We start from the raw sequence: 18461 nt of genomic DNA, 5'->3' as shown, positions 1-18461 counted from the left end.
AATACTATGAACATGGGAGCTACGCCGACAGGGAGTGAAATGCCTGGCAGGTCTAACGTTGCTGGAGTGGTCACATGGGAGAAGCCTGACTACATACAGCCCCTGGTTGCCCAGGTTGGGGTTTGGCGTGGGGTTAACAACCCCACCCCGTATAAAGATTGTCGATACAGAAACCATTTACACTGAAATTCATTTAGTCTTAACCGGAGAAACTGCCGTGAATCATTGTATGACGCTGTTGGGTGAAAGCCTACGAGAAGCTCGGAGGCCCATGGGATCAATAGTGGCCCCAAACCACAAAGCAGTATAGGATGCTGGAATGTGGGGACAATGGCTAAGAAAACGAAAACTGCATATGTAGCAAAGAAGATGAGAGAGTACATAATCGAGTTTCTAGGAATTAGTAAGAGATGATGAAGGGAGTGGGATCAGAAAAGCTACAAAGTTGTGAGACGTAGCAGATGTCGAGGTACATCAAGTAGGAGTAGCCATACTGATGAGCGCAAGATCAAAGAGGGCACTGATACAATGGCGCCATCACTAAAATAATTGAATCGGAGCGATTCCCCTTTAAACATAAAAAGCCTATGGTGATACGATGCGATTAATGATGACAAATATGATTTTTACAATCAACTACAGGATATGATAGCCAGCTGTAACAAGCTGGATATGATTGTAGTAAAGAGTGACACGAATGCTAAAGTGGGTAGTGATAACACAAACAGAGATGAAGTAATTGGGAGACATGGTATTGGAGTCATGAACGACAATGGCCCAAAATTATGTTACATCAGCAGTGGAAATGGATTAGTCATTACTTTTGTATATTTATTTTCACACAAGGACATACACAATGCTACCTGGAGATCCCCAGATGGGGGAACGTTAAATCAACATAACCACATCATGGTGAATTATAGGATGCGAACATCAATAGTGAACACTATAGTTGTGAGGGGAGCAGATGTGTCGGAGACTATCTTGTAAGAACTAGTATAACGCGAAGCCTGACAAAGAAGAAGAATGGAAGGGAGGGGCTCTATGTGCAAAAACTGCAAAGTGAAGACATCAGAAAGAGGTAAAACATAGAGATGAAGAACATATTCCAGGCGTTAGAAGACTTTAGCATTCGGAGGAAGAGAATGACAAGACTTTAGAGGTGTACACACAAGCGGCCATGAAAATCATCGGTGTAACAAAGAAACAGAGCAAACATGCATGGATAGAGGATGAAACATGGAGGAAGTTGAGGAAAGAAAAGAGTCAAACAGAAATTGTAAGTGCAAGATCTGGAAGGATTAAGAAGAGACAGAGGGAAGAATACAAACAGAAATACATAGGGGTGCAGATGAGTGCAAGGGAGGACAAGATGAGAAAGCAGTAGCAGCGAAGAAAGCAGCCGAAAACGGAAAGAGCAAAGAAGTATACAGCATAGCAAAGATGACTAGTGGCAAAAGAAGGAGGCGAAGGAACAAACAAGGAGTCATGAAGAATGAAATGCACTGGAGGACCTTGCTTTTTTGCGGATGACATTGTACTAACGTTATCCAAGTTAAGTGACCTGTGTGATAAAACAGAGAGGTTAAGAGAGTCAGCAGCAGAGTGGGAATAAATGTGGGAAAGTGCACAACATTAAGACTCCACATGCTAGAAGCAGTGACAGAATTGCGGTGAATAGCGAGAAGGTGGATGAAGTGAAGGATACCTCGGGGCTAAGGTAGAGGAAAATGTAGAGATATTGACAACAAGCTACAGTAGGCAAAATGTGAGGTCCAAGGGATATGGAAGGTGTGGAAGACGAAAGGAATAGGACGGATAACAAAGATGAATCTGTTCAAGACATTAGTTCAGCCAGTTCTATTATATGGCTGTGTAATCTGGAAGATAAATATGGCAGATGAAAAAAGATGAATTCTTTCAAAACCAGTGTTTGAGACAAATAATGAGGATAAGATGGCAGCAAAGGACCACAAAAAAAGAGAGTAGAAGAAATTGCAGGATTCAAAGGCATTGATACTGAGATAACAAGATGATGGAATTGGGTTGGGCACATACTCAGAAGGGAAGGTCAGAACGGCTGTGTGACGGCATTAGGGTGGACACCAAAGGGACGAAGGGTGAGAGATAGACAAAGAACGACATGGAGAAGGACGGTAGAGAAGGAAATAAGTAGGACAGGATGGAGGAGCTGGGAGGTAACCAAAGCAGCAGCACGGATCAGGGCGGATTGGGTAGACAGCATTATGGCCATATGCAGCGATTGGACATCCACCAATTATGATGAGATGCTTTTACTTGCAAAGGTGTATGTTTCATAAATTCCTATGAATATTTACTTTAAAAGGAATCATGCTTACAGGGTTTTCAGACTTTGACCACTGTTGACCTCAAATGACCTTTTACCTCCACCAACTTCATCATGGTACTCACCAAGAGAAATCAGCATAACATATATAAACTTCATCAATGCATGCCCTTCTTTGTTTAAAAGGTTTTCATACGTTTACCTCTGTTGTTCTCAAAGGAAATGTAACCTTCCTAGAAAAGTATATTGTAATTGTTCTCTATAAGGTGTATCCACATACTAAGTTTGAAGTTTATCCACTTCATACTTTTTGCGTTAGTGTTTACAAGCAAAGGCGTCAAACTCACAGACGCACCCATGCTTGTATTACATTCAGACTGAGGACCCCATTGTATTTTCCATTGTTCAAATCCACGTACCCTAACCTTAACAATACCCCATACAATAGAATTCTTCCGAGGACGTGGTGATTCTTTTGAAATCACAACCGAGGACCTGAAATTCTTTTGTTCAAGTCCTCGGTCAGAATACAAAACAAACGCACACGCACACACACGGAACCACCTACACATATATTCCGTTTGCCTTCTGCTTAACCTACAGGGATACTACTCCTGTATACGAAGTGTTCACTGGTCAAATAACTTACACCTAAGTAACATGCCTGCAATGCCATCTAGGCGTGAACAAGTGCCACCTAGAAGTAGACACCTGCATCTCATTGTTCTAAAAGGAAAAAAATGTAAGTCATTATAAAACAACTTGTTAACTTTTTCTTTATATTTGTGTGAAAACAGACAAGTAGACACACTACCGGGGATGTATTAAATCCGAGGATTGTCATCAGACCTGCTAGAAGGGAATTTAAGGAGCTGTGGGATAAATTATATTTCATAAATATAACATCACATTACCATGTTTCTGAAAATTCTGGGACAGCTGTGTTTGGACAATAAAACAAGGCTTATTGATCATGAAATGGAAATATTGAAACCCCTTTCATGATGACCACCAAACTAGACCTTGTACCAGAGCTCAAATTTTCGGTATACTTATCACTAGCTTGTCGGGCGTTTGACAATCTTCATCCACTAGCACGAAGGACATTTGTTCTAGCGCCAATTCTTCAAACTAATATTAGGCTATGGTTTGCAAATATACTATGCACACACTTAACCTGCAATAAATGCTAGGCCTTTGCAACCTCAGTACAGTGACATACACAGAGGGCAGCTGATGTACAAGCAAACAAAACATGTTTGTAGATGAAAGGGACTTGCAAGAACTGTAATAATAAAAATCATAATTTGTACTTACTTTTTAGAATAACGTCACAACTTTATGAAAACTGCGATATATATACATGAACATGACCGTGATAATGCTGAGAGCTGCTCGGCCGATGCGTACGTACGTACCTACGTCCGTCTGTACGCTCAAACCTCCATCAGATGTTGTAATATATTCAGTATAAGTACAACAGTGAAAACCGAAGCAAGTTTTTCAACAATCTGATCACAACTAGTTTTTGCACCAAATATTGTAGGAGTGAAAACGTTTTACTACGAAGTAGTGTATGTAGTGTATACACATTACGGGAATATATGTAGACCTACATACAGAGATAATACAGATCGGCACATTAAATTCCTTTTTAGACTGTCCCTTCCACACAGTATGCCCCTTTACATGCCTAACACCTGCTCCCTTTCTAGTCAAGCATCAATTGCACGGTCAGGTGTAAACTGACCAAAATCAGGACCATTGCTTTAACTTTCGTACAGTAAACAATTTCTGCTTTTGTTTTTGCTGGTCATGCAGGGGAATCCTCTTTCGAAGTGGGGCGTGTTGGTTGGAAAACTGCTAGAATCCAACATATGTCCAGAATCCATTTACAAACATCATTGTCTCCTGATGCCATCTCCAAAAAGTGTGAATAGCCCTCTGATGGTGATAACGATGGCATATTCTTCATTCTTACTTTAAGTTTCTGCTAGGTAGGTGTGGTTACCTTTGTATATACACACAAAAAATAGTAAGATTCTCAATGTCCTTGGTACTAACCTTTGCCAGCATAAAATGTCCATTAGGCCAATGTCAATAGTCAAAAATGCGGAATAGACACAACGGTAAAATATTTTACAAATCTACTTTCAAGGTATGAAACCTGGTATCAACAATTGGCTTTCTGTGCTGCTTCAGTGACGCCATCCAACTGAATGACCCATTCCCTTCTTTCAAACTTTTACAAAATAGCTGGGTGTAATTGACATCAAATTTGACGCATGCTGCTTCCACATCTAACTTCACATATGTAATGAAGGAATTATCTCTCTGAAACTTGCATGACAGAGTAGTCATTTGTTCTGAAATGTCTAACATGAAGTTAAGATGTTTCAAATATGTATAGCTCTTTAACTTCTTGAGAAGCCCATGGCAACTGCTTTTGCCTTATCATTAGCCTCAACACCTGGTACTTTGATGACCTGCTTAAGATGAGTAACTGTTGCCTTGAAATTGTTGAAGAGGTGCGCATTGCTCTGTCACGGCTTGCATGTCAGCGAACATTATTCAGGCTTCCGAAACGAAGCAACACCTCGTTGAGCACTTCACCTAGGGCATCCAATTCTTTTGACCGTGTAGGTGATGTGTAACAAAACTAACCTATTGATCGCACAATCTCCTAAGAGCCAGTTGAGTATCCTGCAGTTTAGTTGCGGCCCTAAACAGAGGTGTCTTCGCGGTGTCTTCGCGGGTTCATGTTTAGCTTTATCTGTTGCAACAATGCAACAACGTTTTGCAGAACAATCATGGTAAAAAATTGGTTCAATACGAAAGTTACATGTTGTTTTAAAAAAAATGGCTGCTTATAATGCTGGCATAATTTGATATTCATTTCCCCTTTCTTCGCATCCCTCCAATGAGCTTGATAACGTCTTTCGCGCTTACTTTCATACAAAACTTTCTCCGTCTTTGTAGTAGTTAAGGTACTGGGCTGGGTGGGCTGGCTGGCCCGATTTTCAGCACTTGACCTAGTAGTACCTTCAGTATTTTTATGTTCTTATGTTTAGATTTATTCACGACATAATAATTGAACAAACTCAACTTGCTTATAATATTCTTCCTTACAAAATCAAAATTAAACCCTCAAAATCAAGTCATTAACTCTTTACACTGCTGCTGCACGCTTTACCTTTTTAAGCAAGTGTTTGAGGCAATAATGTAGGGTGCACTGTGGCTGTCCGGCGACAATATTTACACATGATCTGACTGCTTGCCAGCGCTGAGACCTCGAATGAGCTTTTAACCTGGACTGCGCAATATCCAGTGAAGCTTCCGTTGCCATAGCCATTAGGACTTTCATTAACAATCATACAATGTATACCTTACCTTACCGTATACCATTCACAACACAACAGCCAAAGCTAATTTGGACTAAACAAAAAACAAAGCGAGCATTATTGCATGACTGTTGTCGACAAGCAATGCAATGTTTGTCTTGCTACGTTGTAAGCACCTAAGAAATGTGCGTAGGCTGGCTAACGTATTTGTAAAGCCCTGCCTTGTTCAATGTTCAGACTGACAAAGACCTGTCAACTCTCTAGGAGTCTCCTGGTCCATAAAGACAATCTCACACTTTCCATATCATTTCTTCTGTAATTGTGTTCTGCAGCACTTATTTTACATAACAATTACCATTACATAGTCTTTCCTATGGCAGAGGTGACATGTTAAATCCAAAATCGTTTATATATGTTACTTTTCACATCGCTAAACCTCAACATTTCGGAGACAGAAATGTCCATATCCTCCTATTTTGATGAAATGTTATACTATGGCATTATGCAAACGAAACGAGGTAGGAATCTACGACATCGCACATTGAATGTGAAGTTTACAAAATTGTGTTTGCGGGCGCATATGGTCAAAAGAAACCAATTAACGTGTTTTACCGCGTTTTACCACAGCAACTGTGGTTACTCCACTTCTTTCCGCACAACTTGCACAAGATTTTCTACAAATTCTTGAAGCGTCAACAATTGTATATGATTTTATTCCTTGCTATACAACAATATACCATCCTGTCTGATTTTAAACCAGTTTGTACCATTTTATACGAGTACAGAATTTCTACAATCCTAATATTGTAACCAGATTGAGAGCATATCTTACCCTCTTTTGAAGTATGAACTCTGTTTCCTTAATTTCCCCATTTACTTCCTGATGGATAGTCAATGTGATGTACAATTGGTTCCTTTCAGCAGTTGATTCTTTCTTAAGCATGAAAGAGCACTTAGTTTTAACCTGCCAAATTTGACTTGCAGAAATTTTCTATAAACAAAAAACACAAACATGATACATTTTAACAGATGGGACATTTGTGCATCAACTGTACATGTAAGAAATCTAGATACAAACAAAACAATCTATAAACAAGTGAGATATTAATTCCTAGCAGTTTTACATGCCATATTTGATAACGAACTCAAATAACTCTTGCGATGGTATCGAGAATGTTGCAGCTAGCTATTAAAATTTTGTTTTGAATTAAATTCATCAGAGAATAATTAGCAAATCCTTTCACCCAGCCACACCTTCCTTGAGTTGAAAGACACGACATCAAAGCTCATCAACACTCAATATCATGAACTCAAGTGTAAGATTAAAGTTGGCAAATTTGATCACAACATCCAGCAAATGTGAGTGCTGTAGTCAAGACCTATCGGTCCGAGACTATGACCCAGGACATAACAATGGGCAACCTGGCCCTGATGCAGCAATAGAAATGGGCCCAAAAGGAGAGTCCAAACCATGTTTGGGCTTGAGTGATATTTCATCGTTATATTTGGCACCTCTAAATGTCCATGCACCATCGAGCTTTCTATGTTAAGAGAAGGGTTGGAATTCTCAAGTTGATGGGTGTAAGAAGAGAACTACTAAACTGAAAATATTGAAGACAAAAGAAAATAATAAAAACTGCCTGATTTAAAAAGAAAATCTTCAGCAGGATTGATGATCATATTTTAATGTCATTGATATAAATTCACACAAGAGTTTGCAATGGCAGCATTAGACTATTTATACCACTGCTGAGACATGGAGGTTTAAACCTCGAAGGTCCGAGACCTCTAGACTGCCATGAAATAATTAAATAATAAAAACTATGACTCTACTGTAAAAACGGTTTATGACAACTGATCAAGGTTAAGCCACTTTTGTTAAGTCTGGTTGATTTTATTCTTCTCAATTGCGAGCGGACTAGTCGGAGATGGTAACACTTCATGAGTTGAACACTCAGAGGGAAATTTTTATTTTTATAATGAGATGCCCTAGTGTCACCAGAATATCAGCTTTAGACTCTATTCCTATTTTGTTCACATTTTCAAAGTTAAGTCAAACATATCCGACAAATTTATTGTTGTACATTTAGATAAGTAGATAATTTTAAGAACAGAAATGAATTCATTTATAAATGGCCAACTGTTCGGGAGGTAGACAACCCTTTCTTCTATCCAGCCGTATCCAGCCGTGTGATCTATATCACAGCAGTAGTTGCAAATGTATTTCGGTGCTCAAAGGTACGGAGATCATAGCTTTACAGAGAATGCTGGGCAGGAATTGATTTGAAGTAAGTCAAACTACATAGGTTCCGTAATATTTAGTTTACCAGACTGAACATCATGATTTTAAAATATTATGAAAGGACAGGGTACACCAAACTGATTTTGATATGTAGGAAATGACTGTCTAAATATTTTCTTAATAAGATCGCAATATATGTTGATATATTGAATCGTTTTGTGCAATGTTCATGCATGTACTTATGGGTAAATTAGGGGGAAAAGGTGCACTGGGATACTTGAGGGTGCTATGCTTATTTCAGCTTTACAATTTTATTGAATCTTAATACAACACTTGCCTTTTAATCCATACCATGTGAGTATAAAGTGCCCTTTTATACTGAAGGTAAATATAAATACCTGCTCATCTTTATCGGGTATCCACGCATTAGAGTTGTTAGTCTTCATGGTAACAGTGACTGCATGATGCTTTTGTATCCCTTCTCCTGGAGACTTTTCTTCAAGTCTCAATGTATCATGACTGTCCAATGATATATTTTCATTCTCATGTTCACCTTCAAGAACATCCTGTTATCAAACACATTGGAAACATTGTATTTTAAAAACTGTAACAAATTTATAAAAGATAAAAGTATAACATACTGGGCTAATATATATCATTATAATGCTGCAGTTTTGGTTACTAGGTACAGGAAAGTTACATTACCTGATCACATATAGTCTGACACTTCTAGCCGACCCCGATTGTACCATATAGTGATTACATATACCCATCAAAGCAAAATTAAATGACACAATACCACATATGTTGTGGGACACAAAATCTTAGATTAAACTAGTATATTTTCCTTACAAAGAAGCCAAACAGGCGTAGGTATGTCAATGGATCCTTGGTAAACTGGATAGCATTGCATCCAATTACACATTACAGATAATACGTCAGTAGTCAGTGCGACACAATCACACAATGTTCCTAAGTATGAAATGCAATTTTAACAAGAGAAGACCACTCACACCTTTGTGACACCCGTATTAATTCAACCATTACAGACTTGAAACTAACTTTTACAAATTTCAGTCTTAATTTGCACAAATGCAATATCATGCAATGTGTCAAAAGAGTGCCAACTGTGTGAAATTTGAAACAATGCACCCTCCATTTACAAGCATGTAATCCCAGTTGCGTACGTATGCATTTGGAAATTCACACAATTGTTTATGCTTTCTGCATAGCAAAATCAAGAGTGTGCACAATTCCAATGCACCCTCCTGAGAGTGCACACACTACCATAACACCCTTTGGAAGCATGTGCACACTCCATTGAATGTACTGTGAAGTGTGTGCATGCTTCAGAGAGACGTGTGTACTATCTGGAATTTCCATATAATAATAATAACAAAACTTATAATAATACTGTGGCAGAGGTTTTTTATTTTCTTCCTCTCAGAACACTCCTTTTAACATTAACAAACACAACAAATATGATTATATAATCTCTGTTTGTCAAGGATTGAAAAGACATCAAATCAGGCGTAAATGAAAGTGTATTATAGTTTAATTGTTATTAAAGGTTTAGTACATTTCAATGATTAGTGCCCAAATTACAGTAGTAACAGAGCTACATCTGAATTCCTTCTTGTCTACTAGCATTTTAAATAGTAAAGGTCGCAGGAACAGTACAATACAGTATTGTAAACATCTACTGTACTCTACTGTACATGTCAAACATAAAAGGTTCAAACAAACAGCCACTTGTTTTGATTTAGCGCCTTAAAAAGGAAGACCAGTTCAGGTACTTTTCTTTTCCAAGTGTTCGAAGTTTTGAGTCTTCCAGTCCGAAAGATTAAAACACACCTGCAACTCCAGCCGACGACCCAACCTTTCAGAGATGCTGAGTGCTTACAGAATAGCTCCTCTCACCTGTTCACACGTTTGACACCTCCACTAAACGTTAGGAACAGCTTTGTCCTGAAACGTCGTTATGATTGCAAATAGTCCAGGGTGCGTGCTATTCATATAGTTTAAAGTTACTATTCGCTCATCATCTGTCAGTCCATTTCCCTGGTAACAAGAATGTACCATGTAAGTAATTTGAGCAAACCGGTGAGCTGGTGCGATGGTGCATAGCAAACTTTAAACTTCTGTGCTTCATCCCTGTTGCCGCCTTAGTCCTTTTCTCATCATCTTCAAATAGTCTAAACATCGGCAATTGTACATCAGTTACTCTGCACACGATCTAGACACTGCGATATTGGTCCAAGTCTCCTCAGCAACTCTTTAGCACATCGTTTGAATGCAACGTTCAGGACTTTCTGACTTTGAATCAACGCTCTCCCAGTTGGCTTGGCAAATTTCCTCAAGATGGACCAGTTTCTTTATATGTAACTCTGAGGCAGTCAGCCATTGTGTTCCACCGTATATCCTGGGGCATGACTAGTGCTTGCCTCCCTTGTGCATGATATTGCTATGATGCGAGAGAGTATTGGCAGCGTTATGCAATGACGCTGACCACTTGAAAACCAACGTCCTGCTTTGTCTTTCTAATTAAAGTTGTCCCCAGTTCTATGATTTTCCGCTCTATGCTGCTTCCTAGATATATCGATAGTATCTGTCTAGAATACCTGTTCATTATCAGCTGAAAACTGTTATACAGATAATGGATTCGTTGTGGATGTTTAGCCAACCATCTCACAAGAGACAAGTTTTATGTCTCGAAGAATGTCTGCACACCTTCCCTCTTTCTCTGTTGGATACAAGCGAAGACTGGTAATCATTTGGTAGTTGGTAGTCCTGATAATGGACCCCCTTATATTGATGTTGAACTACTGTATTCAAGAAAAGTCAAGAAATGAAAAAAGAATTACAGTCTTGGTCAATCTGTTGTTCAGTTTTAAACAGGGAGTGGCTAGTCAAATTAACTACTCTTGATTCCCGTTCCACATGATCGATGTAGACACCTATGGCTGTTACTATTTTGAAGTTACCTTACATATCACAAAGGTGTAGAACAATTGTATGACTTAAGCTTTTTCTTTAGGCTGCCTTTTGCTTTAAGCTGATCACAATCAATATATTTTAATTGAAATTTTGTGAAAGTTTTCCCCGACAATATTTTACCTTCCGGAATGAAGTTATGATCGGTTACAGAAATACAGGGTAATTGAAATATTGTAAGAACCTTTCATAAGTCATACAAAATGGTACACCTCTATCAAGTAAACATTCCATGCGATGGAGAAGACTTTTCATAATTCAAATCCTGTTTTTACTTCAAAAGAAAACCAGACCATTGCTTTGAGTGTTTCACTGGAGTTCACTACATAGAACAATAATAAACTATTTAAAGCAGTTATAAAATGCAATAGTAACTTACCATCTGTGTTTATTGGTTGAGCTGCTTCTGCTAGGAATTCTGACAAATCTGGGAATTAAGGCACATTTAATTTTTGTGCTTCGAGTCTGGCAACCTTGTAGCGCATAGTTGCAATATATGCACTTTGCCCTACATCCTTTCTTGACTTTGAAGGAATCTTAAGGAGAATTACCCATATTGGGTCACTCTTCAGGTATCATACTTCTATTAGAGTTTACATCAGTCCGTCCGAGTATTGTGCTTCAGGAAAAGTGCCAAAACACAGCAGGGGAATAGATTTTTTGATATGCTATTAATCAGGATCTGGTTTATGTGGCTTGCATGTTGAAGAGCATGAATGAAAATACATGTGGTGCAAGAATTTGTAAATTGATGCAATTTTAGACCCCTTTGGGCTACCCAGGAGCAGCGTACGAAAATCTTTTTACTACTGAGTAAAGAGGTTTTTTAAGTGATGAAAACTTCAGGCTCTCATAGCAAAAAATCTGCATGGTATTAATATGAAAATTGATGGTGCCATAATTGGCAAATTTGTCAGCAATCCAGAGATGGTTAGCATTTAGCTATAGAGAACTTCTTAGACTTAGGGACCATATTACTTTGATGATTAAGTAATTAAGTCAAATGGGCTTTTAATAGGTGTATTCTACCTTAAGTAAACATGTGATATTTTGTATTTTACATGCTAGAAGTCCTAAAGTTGGACCAAAGTAGTTGCTATGGTGTGTAAATCACACGTCCGAAGATTTCCCGCTTAGGTGCTTGGGTGACATCTGTGTGTACCTAAAGTACATAGTAATCATTTGATGTTATTTTTGCAGAAAGTGGAAGAAAGTGGTGTTAAACTAAGCCCAAAATCTCAGTACAATTAATACAACACCTATAACGCTAGCTATGGGTAAGCATCATATCCATAATGGCTCTGTTACCATAGTAGCCTACACTAATTCTAAACTATATCCTAAATGGAATGGCTGCTGAGTGTTGATACCTTGACAGAGAATGTTTTGAGTCGTAATCCATTAAGGTGTGCCATTTTCTGCTCCTACACATGTGCATCAAGGTTATTTAGCCTACTCATTTTCAATAATTGTCTGTTGTTTTGTAAATTTTCAGAGAAAGTTGATGTGCTGATGGGATGTAAATGGGTGTGGTATAAATGGACTCCACTGGTTAGATGAGGTAACAAGACATTCCAAAGCAATCTTGACATCAGAGAGATATATCCTTATGCTTCCATGGGAGATTACTCTAGTAACTGCAGGAACTAATGTTTTCCACCAATGGAAAATAAGGTAATGTGTCATTGTTGTTCTTTGCCAAGTAAAAAACCTCAATGTGAACAGTATATCTAGATAGCATTTCAGTAAGCTTTCCTTTTTTTACCATATTACACACTGTTACACAGAGGCTGTGGTTTACAAATCCTGATTAGCCAGCTTTTGGCGAAGAACACCTTCAATTCCCTTATTTTATTATGATTAAATTAAAGAGTTGCATTGGAGTCACATGCAATATCAGTTTAACATATTCCTAACAGTTCCGAAATACATTAGGGTAAGTCATGAAGGTCAGTTTAGCAGGAATCAGCTGAGCTTAACAGGAGTACTTTTCAGAGACAGAGACGAAAAAGCCGTCCGCTGACCCTTCTCTGGATGATATTGCTGCAGGTAAGACAGCCAGACCAAGTCCACTGTCATCACAGATACCATTAAAACCTGGGATGCAATTGAATGCACCCAAATTGATCCAGCTTATTAAAACAGGTTACTTGAAGTGTTGCTGCAGACTTAGACCTCGCTACTTGGTGTGGGTTTGCCCTCACCTCTACAATGATTATTCAGTTTTTTACACTGATGTCAATAAGGTGTTTTGACTGCTCAAAGCATGTTCGACCTCATTACACATTTCTGTATTTGTTTATATATAATGGTATGTTTAACTAAAAATACAAAGTCAGATTTTGCATCCTTCAACCTGGTCATTATTTTTTAAAAGACCATATTGTAAGCGTCCACCTGTTTCTAATTTTCCAATGGCTTGATCCACCATTTGCTAAGTCCAAATTGCACGCCCCACATACAGAGTGAACAAAATGCCCATGTATATTTCACACTCCCTTCATAATGTTCAAAATGCATGCTCCATAAGGATTCTAAATATGTGTAAGGGTAGAGCTACACTACTGAGGAATCTCAATTAACAAAACTGATGTGCTTGTGCTTTGATGATTTATCAGCTGATACTGTTGTAAAGTATTAAAGCATATTTAGGGCATGTTTCCAAATAAACCAGAGTCACTTAACGATTGATGATATAAAACCTTAACTATCCCAATTCCAGCATACAAAACTTATTTAAAAAAAAACACTTCCTATCAACTAGCAGGAGAACTACAGTATGAAGCTTGTTATGAATTCATTGTTTGGGAATCCACTTTCAAGCAATAAATTTCTTTCAAAAGTGCAATCCAAGTTGTTTATACTTTTAGCTTTACAGTGAATTCAATGCTTTTTTGCCTGGTCAGGAATCTTTCAATCACTTGCAGGCTTTTGGTATCACTGTGTGGTCTGTTTCATGAATATACAATCAAGTGTGCCAGTATAGCCCCTGAAATTGTAAACGTGATAATTGATACTGTCAACATTCCATGCACAGCTTCCTTTGTTCACTGTTTATAAGCTAAGCATGAGAGCATTTTTGAATGGCCAGCCAACCATTCGGGGAGATAAAAAAAGGGAGATGCAATGGACATTTCATGTTTATGCAAGTTTTACTTTAACAGTGATCATGTTTATGATATAATTTCAGATGTTGACCACAAGTGACATTTGACCTCTGCATAAAACAATAACGTTTTTGTACCCAATAAGAGAGATCCATATAACCTTTACAAAGCTTATCCAAGCTTTGCTTTTGCAGTTTTGAAGATAAAGTTTTCCGCTTTTTACCACTGTCAACCTCAAATGAACCTTGAAGCCCACATACATGCCAAAAAATGGTGCCTGATGTACGAACATTTCTGAACAAGATAAAATACATTTCGGGCATAGTGTGTTTCAGGCTACATGCATCCATTCAATACTGATTAAGATTCAAACCTTGTATTCATGATCTTGACAAAACCAGACAGTAAGAACCATTCGGTCATTAGTCTTGTCCTTCATTTCTTGAGAAAAAGGAACAACTCTGAAGATCTTGCTCGCAGTTTCAGTTTCGCTTTCCACGTCTGAGATTTGTCCACCTGTTCTTAAACGACGGTTGGTGTCTAAAACAAAACGAATGCTAAATCTTTATATCAATATATATATATATATATATATATATCTATATATATATATATCTATATATATATCTATATATGTATATGTATATATATATATATGTATATATATATGTATATATATATATATATATATATATATATATGTATATATATTGATGATCTTGTCAAAACCAGACAGTAAGAACAGTTCGGTAATTTGTCCTTCATTTCCTGAGAAACAAGGACCAAGAAATATATATATATATATATATATATATATTTCTTGGTCCTTGTTTCTCAGGAAATGAATATATATATATATATATATATTTGTATATATATATATATATATATATATATATACCATTGCATTCAATGTCTGTTGTGAAAACCTTGTTTTTAAATATGAGCCCCACATTACTTTTAGCACTATGGTAAAACTTCCCAATGCCAAGTATGATTCTTAGACCCCCTTCCCATTTCTTGTGACACTAGCAATGATGTGATTTCCATATTCTGTGTTTTCGTCAAAATTATGTAGGTGTAGCAGGTCTTCAGTTCCGATAGCATTTCAATAATCACAAAAAAAAACTGCTTCCTGATCTTTTTTTCAGGCTTCTCCATTTCGAATATGTTAATAGTCCTTGACACTCTCTCAAGAGCCTGACGTGTACTTTAATTGCCTCTAACTTCAATTCCTCATCTGCAGGTAAACGTGGAGGAAATCGTTTGGATTCTTCGTATTAAGTCTCCTATCACCGGTCTATTGGAACCCTTGAGTAAAACAGTTCCACAAACGTCTGTAATCTTTTCTTTCACTTTTGCTTTCTTTATGAATATGTCGCAAGTGGTGTGATAGGTATATAATATGTAATTATTAACAATCAACACACCAGAAAAATTCCACTTCAAGACCAGTTTTGTCTTCTTGGGCCTCATCAGACGAAGGTTACGGTACCAAACTTCAGACCTTCGTGTCACCGACTTAAGTCTGTACCACTCAGACACAGTGATTCTACTGATTTAGATGCAATCTTTGAATTATATATGATACCAATGTTTTGTATATTCATTTCATAGATTGAGCACTGTCAGATTCAAAGCACCAGGAGTGCACTCTAAACATTTGTAACACTTGCGTGATACCCTCTCATTGAAAGTGATAGAAAGCAATATTATGCATTTACACCAATAGAATCCCTGTAGTTGAATGGTACAGCAGTGCCAAGTATTGCTGACGAAGGTCTAAGGAGACCAAAAATTCAAACATTATTTTCTAATACAGTCCTGCGTATTTGTCAATTATGGTTCTTATTACATAATATAAGGTGTACTGCATATCTAAACATGTACATGAATGCCGCTTTCAAAGTGATCAAAGTTCATATCTCAGAAGCTACTTGTTGCGATAAACTAATGCTCATTTTTGTTGCACACAGGAACAACTGATCTGTGGTTTTCATTGTGATATGGTACTCCAAATTAGTAAATCGAAACCTAACATCAGCTACGGCACATTGTTAAATAATTACAATTTACAGTCCAAGTTTACCTGGAGCTGATCTTAGCTGTTGGTAAACATGAATATTGAAGGTGCTGTTACTGATAAGCTGATTACCACTGCCATCTATGTTGTACATGTCTCTATCACAATTCCTTCGGCATAATGTGTTATTCTGAAAAATAAAAATAAAATTATAAAGAACCAACATTTAAAGCAACAGAGAAATAACAAAAGATAGCATTTCAACAACATTATAAATTATTTTCTTTTCCGTGATTATCAGTTAATTAATCATTAATGCAGAAAAATGTTGCACACAGTTATAACTAACAGTTTATTCCACACAGTCACCTATTTGTTTTTACAATATGTAGGCCTCCCTTTCTATAAAAGTATATTTTGGTGGCTGAATATGATTTGCTGACCCATACTCTCATAGGTTTTTTTAATGTAGTAAAGTGGACATTTTGTTTGCATTTGTTCCATACACCGCAAAGCGTGCTTACGACTTTGGCAAGTCCAATGCTTGTAAAATAAGAGTCCCAATTGTTTAGTCATGCGGCCATAGTTGTTTTTGTGAGAATTAAGCATGACTTGGGAAGTTCTCCTCAGCTGTTCATTTTGGCCGGTCCTGCTGCTGGAGGCTCTGGGGTCTGTCCTTGTAATCTCTTTATTTTCTGCCCGTTCTGTGAAAAGTTTTAACTGCCAATCGCTCAACAACTGTATTATCATCCATATCGATGGTGACTGGAAGATGTGCTCTCAGAGGCATGCATGCCTCAGGTTTTCAATGATTCGGTCTCAGACGAGAGACCAACAGTTCTAATAAATATGGCAGCTGACCACCGTGCCTAAGGTTTACTGCACCGTAGAAAACCAACCCAAGTTAGCCAGACGGCATGTCCGAGATCGCTCCATGAACCTTGGTTACTTCTATTAAGTGAGCAATGATGGCATCCGTTCCGCGAGTCATGATGCCATCCGTTAATTGAATAAGATAATAAAAAGAATATTACACCTGTACTAAATGTTGAATGATCACACATATTGTAATGTGTTAGAATGATATACTATTTATGTCCCAAGGTTAGGCTAGGCTTTCACTTACTACATGGGCCTATGTTTAGATACATGAGTTGTGTGAGTGTTGTATTAAACTTATTGTACGTTACACCTTAGTCAAATATGTACGATGAGACTTGCGGAATAGTTGAATGCAACTATTTCAAATTATTTCTGAGAAATTGACATGATTCTAACTTCCCATTTTTGTAAAGGTGTCACCGAGATTTAGATATTAATAGCAAGACAACAAGATGTAAAAGTTCACTGATGTTTTATTGACAAGATAAAGATGTAGATGTATAAGAGTTCACTGATGAACATGAAGACTTTTGAATGACAACTGACTAGATATACCACACAGAATTAATGTATCTTTTAGGGAGGATAATGATAACATAACAACAATGAGAATTGCCACAAGGTGATCAATGAAATAGAGTATTGATGACCAGTGAGGAAGGACACAGGATGTAATTAAATTACCAAAAAATGGTCAAGAACATAGGCCCACCTAACAATACAGCTGACCACTTACACTCCCCCCCCCCCCCCCCCTTGAGCTATATTAAAGGTACATCAAGTTGTTGGGTTATGTTTTAAAAAGGTGTTTACTATCATTTTGTGCTTTGAATATGATATATGATTTTAGTTTTACTAAGTCGAGTGAAGATATTACTAAGGTTGAGAGTTGATGTTTACAGTAATAGAGTGTTTAATTGTAGTTTTTCTCGTTTCTAGTCGTGTCAAGAGTTAGAGGGACATAGCACACACATTATAGTTTTTCCTGGGCATATGTTGGTGGACTAGTGGTGATTTGAACACTGCCAGTTACTGTGTATTTTCACCCAGTAAGGTGTGGGAGGTATTTTTTTTATCATAATCGTTATACATTTGGTTGCATCCAGAGCTGGCAAAAGCACTGTATTGCTTAGTCAATTATTGTAGTTTCTTTGTGTGTTTAGTTTTCACATTGTTTTGTATCACATGGTTGAGCGGAATTCTTCCATGTAGGTTCATATTTCACCTGTCCATTTTGATTATCTTGGAGCCGATGGAAGACCCAAGTATAGTATTCTCTAATCAAGGGCAGAGTATAATGTTTTCGGATTGAGTAGTGATGTTTTTGGAGTTATCCATATGTTTGTTTATGCATATTGTTGATTTGTTTTCAGAGAGTGGTTATTTACTGCTTTTTGGAGGTTTTGACATATAAACGGTCATGCATCGCGATCGATCACTTTGTAATGTATTTTCAGTTTGTTCATTAAAAAGATTTTGTTCATTGTGGTTTTGTCTGTTGTCTCTCGAATGGCTGTCATCGGCTCCCCGCGGGAACATTGCTGCAACTCCTTGTTGGTCTTAT

The 18461-nt window shown here is 37.5% G+C and overlaps 1 protein-coding gene across 3 annotated transcripts in view; it reads right to left on the bottom strand.

Moving 5' to 3' along the window:
* Positions 1-18461, bottom strand: part of LOC139976806 (uncharacterized) — a 38856-nt gene that overhangs the window by 16738 nt on the left and 3657 nt on the right. For 2 of the 3 annotated variants that reach the window (XR_011796276.1, XM_071985597.1), the window contains exons 4-7: positions 16082-16205; positions 14366-14532; positions 8290-8457; positions 6482-6640 (exon numbers count right to left, since the gene is read on the bottom strand). Coding sequence is in view for 2 of the 3 variants with exons in the window: in XM_071985597.1 (XP_071841698.1) it covers positions 6482-6640; positions 8290-8457; positions 14366-14532; positions 16082-16205 (618 nt within the window). In the remaining variant the exon portion in view is untranslated. Of the gene's footprint in view, positions 1-6481; positions 6641-8289; positions 8458-14365; positions 14533-15422; positions 15775-16081; positions 16211-18461 lie in introns of those variants that run through there. The other variant, XM_071985598.1, reaches the window with a different exon arrangement.

This window comes from Apostichopus japonicus, chromosome 12 (genome assembly GCF_037975245.1).
Source record: "Apostichopus japonicus isolate 1M-3 chromosome 12, ASM3797524v1, whole genome shotgun sequence".
NCBI classification, from domain to species: domain Eukaryota; kingdom Metazoa; phylum Echinodermata; class Holothuroidea; order Aspidochirotida; family Stichopodidae; genus Apostichopus; species Apostichopus japonicus.
The sequence above is the reverse complement of the archived record's forward strand: the minus strand, read 5'-3'. Positions and strand labels throughout refer to the sequence as shown.